Source organism: Podarcis raffonei, chromosome 7 (assembly GCF_027172205.1).
Source record: "Podarcis raffonei isolate rPodRaf1 chromosome 7, rPodRaf1.pri, whole genome shotgun sequence".
Lineage (NCBI taxonomy): Eukaryota > Metazoa > Chordata > Lepidosauria > Squamata > Lacertidae > Podarcis > Podarcis raffonei.
The window spans coordinates 76,955,620-76,964,094 of NC_070608.1; the positions used below are offsets into that span (position 1 = coordinate 76,955,620).

At 40.0% G+C, this 8,475-nt stretch overlaps 1 protein-coding gene across 2 annotated transcripts in view; it reads left to right on the forward strand.

Annotated features, from left to right (window-relative positions):
- RETREG1 (reticulophagy regulator 1) overlaps window positions 1–3,832 on the forward strand; it is a 43,647-nt gene extending 39,815 nt beyond the window's left edge. For both annotated transcript variants that reach the window (XM_053397127.1, XM_053397128.1), the window contains one exon: window positions 760–3,832. In XM_053397127.1, the coding sequence (XP_053253102.1) occupies window positions 760–1,244 (485 nt within the window). In that variant the 3' untranslated portion in view covers window positions 1,245–3,832. The remainder of the gene's footprint in view (window positions 1–759) is intronic.
- Window positions 3,833–8,475: the final 4,643 nt, after the last annotated feature.

An 8,475-nucleotide genomic window follows, 5' to 3' on the forward strand; every position in this document is an offset into this window, starting at 1 on the left:
ACATTTTCCTATTCTAACTAAAATATTTGTTCACTAACATTTGCTTTGCAAATGTTGGTAATTGTATCATCAGTGATCACTTCTCAGTGTGTTGTATGAATGAATAAGGCATGCACATGAATGTAAATGGTCTGAGGATATCAGATGATGTGAGTCACTGAAGAAGCTAAGGGCAGACCTGGTTAGTAACCTAGATGGCGCAAACCAATCAGATAGGTAGGGTATAAATAAAAAAATTATTATGTTTATGATTATGATAAAAAGAAACTGAATGCAATCAAATGAACTTATAACAGATCAGCTGCATGCTTTATTAAACCAGTGACCTTCAGCCTTTCCAAATCTTGGGTAACATTCAACAAATTTTACTCAGAGTAAACCTAGTGGCCCTAACTTAGTCCTGTTCATTAAATACGTTTGCTCTGAGTAAATTTAGTTGATTACCATTCTTAAAATTTACCCTTTATCTATAACTTTAATATTTACCTCTCTAGATTTGTTCTCTCGGTCTTCTTTCTTGCTTTTCTTTTTGTCTGTTTTGGGGAGGAACTGTTGATGTACCCAGTAGGCATCATGTCTTACACCTTTAATCATTTTGGCCGTTTATGGAGTCCATCCAAGTTGATTTACATGCTGACTTTTGTTTTTGAGTATTCCTGGAAGTGGGCATGACATTTATTTATTCAATAGAAATTGGCGTTGTATCATATCACAGAAACAAGCTGTTGATAATGGCTTCTCCTGTCGGTTGTTCAATAGATTTTGATCGCCACGAGGAAGCTTTCGCAAAAGATCTCGCAGAATTTCCATCCGTGGAAAACGGTGCAGGAACAAATGATGACGACGATTCAAGCATTGGCATCCCTGTCCGTCAAGAGAGAAAAAAGGACCATCTCTCTACCACATCAGCTTGCCGTACCAGGCAGGAGAAGGAGGGGCACTCTGCAGCAGGCCTTTCCTTGCCATTGATCAGCGACCCGGCTTTCAGCTTAGTAAGAGCAGTTGCCGGAGATGTTGTTACGTCGGTGGTGTCCGCAGCTGTCAGAGACCAGTTGCAGTCTGTGCAAGGCGACCCAAACTTAAGCGAAGAGACAGACACAGAGGAAGGCGACGATTTTGAACTGCTTGACCAGTCAGAGCTTGAGCAGATAGAAAGCGAACTGGGGCTTACCAAAGGCCAAGAGGCAGAACCACAAGAAAAGAAGTCTTTAGGCTTCCTCTCAAACCTGCTTGGGGGCCATTAACTGGAGCTGCTTAATAGTATAGAGAAAATAAAATATAGACCATGTGAAATGCAAAAGAGAAAAAAAAGGAAAATGATGAGCTGTAAGCTTTATCTATTATTTTAGATGTGCTGTTATGTCCTCCATGCACAGTGTACTAACTTGTTGCAGATCAGTTGATGCTGGTAGTTTTGTTTCTGATAGTGATCCCATAGAAATGAAAAATGTATCTCATTATTTTGTATCAAATGAATTTAAGAGGCAAGGTTTTAAAGATATAGATATAGATATAAATTGCCAAATGTAGCTCCCTCGTGGCTGTAACCAAATCCTTTTCACCTCCAGCCTGTTTACTCTTACTTTTCAAGCGTTTAGGAGCAATGCTTCAGGGAGAGAAGATATCAACAGGAATCAAGAAGCCATCATGTCCTAGTTACCTCCTATGTAGCAGAATATCTAAACCTCCAAGAGTAAACAAATGTCTGATAGGCTCAGAGACTCTGAACCCTTTTGCAAATATCTCTGATTTATGACTCCAGACATCATCATTGTAACTGATTGCCATCATTTGTGTTACCTATATGAATTCCTGGAGATTCTTTTCACACAGGACAGTGTGATGCATTTAAAATTTACTTCCATTCTTGTAGGCCATTAGCCTAACAGAATGGCATAATTTCATGCTTCGTGTACTCTTCATAGCAAAAGGAAAGAACAATACATTTGAGGCAGTATATAAGCCATCTACGTGTAGTATATGTATATGCAGTGTGGGGTTGAATTTGGGTTTGGGGCAAGGAAACCAGGGAGATATTCAAAAACTGAATAGACAGTCTCCGGTTCATCAATTCTGTGCTCTTAGGACCTAAGTATTACATTGCATCTAAAATGAAAGAAATTGACTGCTATATTCAGTTCCTCAAGAACTACTGCTTGCAAAAGAAATGTAGAATATTCTATTCCTAGCATAGAAGTAGAGGCTGTTGCCATGAAACACTCCTAATTTTAACAACTTGCATATTGTGTGGCTGACTCTGGATCATCTTAAAATGTAACTTGTCTTCTCAGCTTTGTGGTTTACCTTTAAAGTTGACAGTAGCAGGCAGTGCCTTATCAAGGTAAACCAAAGTTTTAAAAAAAGAAATACTGCTAGTTCTAATAGTATGTTATAAAAAGCCAGCAGATTGAGGGACCATATCGGCTGTTTTGATTAATCTCAAACTGTTACAGATTTTTACTGGCATTCTAACGGACAGACATGGTTATGTTGTGAGCCTCTAAAAAGTGCAGCCCCAGTTTATAGGGTGGTGCTCTTTTCCCACCATAGCTTCCATTTTCAATAGGCAATGTGCGTAGTATCACTGCCCAAAATGTTAACTTGGGAAGGATATGTTAGGAGCTCAGTTTCCTTCTCTTCCCTCCTGCCCTACGCAAGGTGTTTAAGGAGACCCCAGACAGACAAGACCAAACTACCCTAATGTCAGCTCTCATTCCAAAGCAGCTTGGTCAACTATCTCCATGCTTGGCTTGATGATGATTTCACCTCCCATCAGATGGGGGCATGGTGAAATGGTTATGCAAAATGCAGGGATTTGGAAGGTACTACAGACTCAAATGGATACTTGCTTAGTATTGATTCTGCTAATGCCTGTGGTTTTATATATCACGGACACAAGCAGAATCATGTGTGTGTGTCTGCCAAGTTTTCTGTTGGTTAAGTGGGTGCCTTCATTCTTCAGCCTAGAGTCACGTGGATGAAAGTGAATTTAGGCCATGCAAAAGATGGGAGACATAAACATTAATAATATTTACTCCCAAGTCCCACTGACTTTCAAGCAGCTTTGCTCCTTAGTGGGTTTAGGATTGCAACAAAGCAATTGCCTAATGCAAGATTCTGACAGTTGTTTCCTATCAAAGATGCCCCACAAATAGTGTACTCACTATCTCAGGTTTTTATGTAGCTCTGGCTTTGATACCATTGGGCAGTGCTCTTAATTTATTTTATTTTATTTTATTAAGAAGTTGTCTATGAACAAATAAAGGAATAGAGGAAAGCACTTCCACCCAAGAGAATCCTGTACCCATAAATAGAGATATGCTCAGCAGAAGCTCACAGTGACCTCTTCCCCTTGGGTTCCTTTTTCATGGTGGAAGTGCAGTTAATCAAACTTTATCCATTCTATAGATACGCCCCTTCAATCCTAAACACATTTACTTGGGAAAAAGCCCTACTGAATTCAGTGAGATTTACTTCTGAGTAAGCATGCACCAGATTGCGCAGTTAAATAGTTGAGGCTGCTTAGGGAGAGAGCAGGGAGGGGTTTGAAGAAGACTTGTAAGAAGACTGGCAGAGCATCTTCCTGGCTCATACCAGCTGTGTTGTAAAATGTAACTGTGTGCACTTTATTGTTGTTTTTAGAAGAAATGTTTCAGGGATTTCCAAATATCCAATACTGTGGTGGTACTCTTAAAAGGACTGAAGTTCCAACGTTCATCATTAAAAGCAGCTGGTGGACCTGCTTGAGACTTCCTGTAAACCAGTTTTTCTGGTATCGAGACAAAAAAGTACGATCGTAATATTATAAAATAAAGCCCCAGTCCTGAAAACATTTGTTTGTGTAGCTGCACTGATTTCTTACTTCTTCCACCTTCAGCATCTTACACAGAAAAGAGATGTTGTGATTAACTACCTAGGGGTCTTTGCATTCTCTTTGAAAATTCTGAACAGAGGCTGGAAGATCTATTTATGGTACACCAAAGGGCTTCGAGTGGGTATGGCCAATAGGATTTGTTCTCCCCTGCCGCCTTTGAACTGCAGGCTCTTGCTTAACAAAGCCCAAACTACATTACAAACTCACATTTCAAAAACAAGTTTTGTTGTTGTTGTTGTTTAGTCGTTTAGTCGTGTCTGACTCTTCGTGACCCCATGGACCAGAGCACGCCAGGCACTTCTGTCCTCCACTGCCTCCCGCAGTTTGATCAAACTCATGCTGGTAGCTTCAAGAACACCATCCAACCATCTCATCCTCTGTCGTCCCCTTCTCCTTGTGCCCTCCATCTTTCCCAACATCAGGGTCTTTTCCAGGGAGTCTTCTCTTCTCATGAGGTGGCCAAAGTATTGGAGCCTCAGCTTCACGATCTGTCCTTCCAGTGAGCACTCAGGGCTGATTTCCTTAAGAATGGATACGTTTGATCTTCTTGCAGTCTATGGGACTCTCAAGAGTCTCCCCCAGCACCATAATTCAAAAGCATCAATTCTTTGGCGATCAGCCTTCTTTATGGTCCAGCTCTCACTTCCATACATCACTACTGGGAAAACCATAGCTTTAACTATACGGACCTTTGTTGGCAAGGTGATGTCTCTACTTTTTAAGATGCTGTCTAGGTTTGTCATTGCTTTTCTCCCAAGAAGCAGGCGTCTTTTAATTTTGTGACTGCTGTCACCATCGCAGTGATCATGGAGCCCAAGAAAGTAAAAACAAGTTTACAATGTGGCAAAAGCTGCAGTTTGAGGAATGAGTCTAATGCCCCCTGCAGCATGGAAAATGACTTGTACGCTGCTCCTTGGATTTTGGCTGCCTTTGTTGACATGGGAATTGATTCCCACTTAGTAATGTAATAGCTTCTCTAAGCTCATCCTTGATGGTGAGAAAAAATATTTCAAATTCTTAGGAGCCAGCACCCAACTTTTAAGTATCAGTTCATCAAAGGCGTGAGTAAACATTTGATTTCTAGAGGTCTATCATGGATATGGGCTAACATAGATTTCCAATCCTGCTAGTGTAGTCCTCATATTAGCTTTCTGTACTCCAAAACAATACAAATGGTATCAGAAGAAGCCTTACATTTCCTTAAATGTGCTCCAGGACATTCTAAGTAAAAACCATTACTATGCTTTACAAATTGCAGAATGATCCATAAAACACTGATGGGATCCCTAACCCACGGGGTCACAATTTCATGAAAAATCTGACGTTATCCAATTCATTCAAAAATGGTGCCAAACTCTAGCAAATTCTCCCTTGCAAGGCTTGGCGGTGCAAACAGAATATTTTACCATGTATCAAAAAAATCAGCCCTCAGTGACTTAAAATGCGAAAAAATATTTTTTCAAAAAAATCCCAAACCCGTTGAGGTCACAATTTAACCAAAAATCTTATGTTGTCCAACTCATTAAAAAATTGTGCCAAACTGTAGCAAATTCTCCCCTGCAAGGTTTGGCAGGACAAACAGAATATTTTATCATAGACAAAAAAAATCATCCCTCAGTTTCTTAACCCACATTTTTTGCAAGAAAATCCCTAACCCACAAGGTCAGAATTTCACCAAAAATCTGATGTTATCCAATTCACTCAAAAATGGTTATAAACGGTTGCAAATTCTCCCCTGAAAGGTTTGGCAATGGAAACAGAAGAGCTTTTATCATAGGCCAAGAAGTCAGCCCTCAACTACTTAACCTGCGGAAAACATTTTTCTGAAAAAAATCCCTAACCTTGCAGGGTCAGAATTTCAGCAAAAATCTGACGTTATCCAATTCACTCAAAAATGGTGCCAAATGGTTGCAAATTCTCCCCTGACAGGTTTGGCGGTGGAAACAGAAGAGTTTTTATCATAGGCCAAGAAATCAGCCCTCGACTACTTAACCAGAGGAAAAACATTTTTCTGAAAAAATCCCTCATTTCAGCAAAAATCTGACGTTATCCAATTCACTCAAAAATGGTGCCTAACTGTTGCAAATTCCCCCCTGAAAGGTTTGGCAGTGGAAACAGAAGACTTCTTTATCATAGGCCAAGAAATCAGCCCTCGACTACTTAACCTGCGGAAAAACATTTTTTAAAAAATCTGACGTGTTCCACAAACATCCTAGTTATTTACAAATGCAGACACAACTGTATTACCATATAAGAAATTGTTCGTGGTTCCTTTTGTTTAAAGAAGGGAAGTTGGATCTAATACAGTCGAACCTCTGGTTATGGACTTAATTCGTTCCGGAGGTCTGTTCTTAACCTGAAACCGTTCTTAACCTGAGGTACCACTTTAGCCAATGGGGCCTCCTGCTGCCACCATGCAATTTCTGTTCTCATCCTGAAGTAAAGTTCTTAACCCAAGGTACTACTTCTGGGTTATTGGAGTCTTTAATCCGAAGTGTTTGTAACCCGAGGTACCACTGTACAATGAATTGTTGGTACCTCTGGCCCGCAAGGATTTCCCTTACACTTTTTGTTCTGTTCTGCATTTAGCAATAAACAAAAAGCTACCACTTACACTGGTACTTCATCAGGCCTCATTTCCTGTTACCCTTGAGAGAGAAGAAATTATTTTCCCGTTTGTCTGCTCCTGGTAAGCACATAATTATGAGGACCTCTGTATGATCTTCACTACGGTAACTTCTCTCTTGCAAACTGATATTATATTACAATTTCCGGTTCAGACCCAGGGGTGTTTTCAGTATTTAAAATTTCAATGTGAGAACTACCCCTTAGACCCTCAAAGCAGAATGGATAAAACACTGAACTACTAAAAATACTTTGGATGTTGTGAAACTGCCTTTTGAAGATGCATACTTGAATGTTAATTCCATTGAAATCAGTGGGAATTGCTTTGAAATGGGCTTAAATTCTTTAGCTTTGTAGGGTCTGCATTAAGATAAAAGCACAGATTGGGATTGGTTTCCCACAGGTGAAAAGGCTAAAGATGGTGGTTGGATGCCTCCTTGTAACTTTTTAACCTATTTTTATGCCTCCTGCACAAAGCTTTTTGCACTTCTTCAGTAAAAAGGGAAGGGAGTGTACAACATCTAATAATACCTGGCCAAATATCCTCTGAAGTTATAATTGAACTGATTTGAAGTTAGTGTTTGACTACTACAGAAGTCCCTGCAAGTTGGTTGTTTTGTGCATACATGTGATGATGGACAATGCCCTCCAGTTAATGTAAAGTGATAGCTGTGGTGGTATGTCAACAACATTTAAAGCTTAAATTTGTGTGTGCAGCTATTTACGTCAGCATATTTGGTAATAGCCCTTTTGCATCACACTAGTTTATAACCTCTGATAATACTAGTGTTGAGTCATGTCAATACATTAGACAAAATTTAGCATCTGCAACTAACAAAATCCCCTCTATCCTCTCCCATGCTTCCCACCATCTAATTCCATTGGATTGATGGGCTATAAATTTAATTATTTAAAAAATATTTTTTTATTAAATTTTCTGTTTTACAATTTAGATTATTCATTTAAACAACCTTAGAATGTCAGTGACTTCTCTTCTACTCTTTCCATGGTTCATTTTGCATAACACAAATCCCTGCATATTTTAACTAAACCATTCAGTATTCCATTATTACATCCATCAAAACTTGCACTGTTGAATTTATCTTAATGCTAACGAGGAGAGTCAGGACACTGAGATCCAGCACCTAGGGCCTTCTGGCGGTTCCCTCATTGCGAGAAGTGAGGTTACAGGGAACCAGGCAGAGGGCCTTCTCGGTAGTGGCACCCACCCTGTGGAACGCCCTCCCTTCAGATGTGAAGGAAATAAGCAGCTATCTTCTCTTTAAAAGACATCTGAAGGCAGCCCTGCTTAGGGAAGTTTTTAATATTTAATGCTGTATTTTTTTTTTAAACACTTGATTGGGAGCCGTGTGATAGGAATTTTATGGTCTTAGATATATGGCAACGTTCATAACCACACGTACATAGATCAGCACAGGTAAGCCAACCTGGAACCATTTTGATTCCTAAACTGAGCAAATGTTTCTCTGCATGGTCAAAATGGAAAAGCCTCCCCATTGTCTCTTCCTTCACAAATCCTGTCTTAATCTGTGTTTGAATAAGGGTGTGAGCCTTATCATTACAAAAGACTGCCCAGGCTCCCCAAGAAATCCAATCAAGTAACCTGCCAGACAGGAAATAAACAAAGCGACAGGAGAAAACAACATGCAAATGTTCTGTTTTAGACCGCCTTATCTGAGGGGTGGTCTTAGGTTACACCCCTTCTGTGATGAATGCATAATATTTCTGGGGGTGGTCTTGATCTAGAGGATGGGAATTTCAAAAGTCTTTATAAGCCCTTGCACAGCATTTTTGGGGGTCCTCTTCCTCTCCTGCGTGTGAGGGGAGTACCCTGTTGCAACAGATCAATAAAGATCAAGCTTACTAGCTGCTTTGCTTCTCAATATTCTCTGGTTGGCCTCTGTTATTTTCTCCTACCAATAGGGAACCTATGTAAGGACTCTATATGGGCTCTT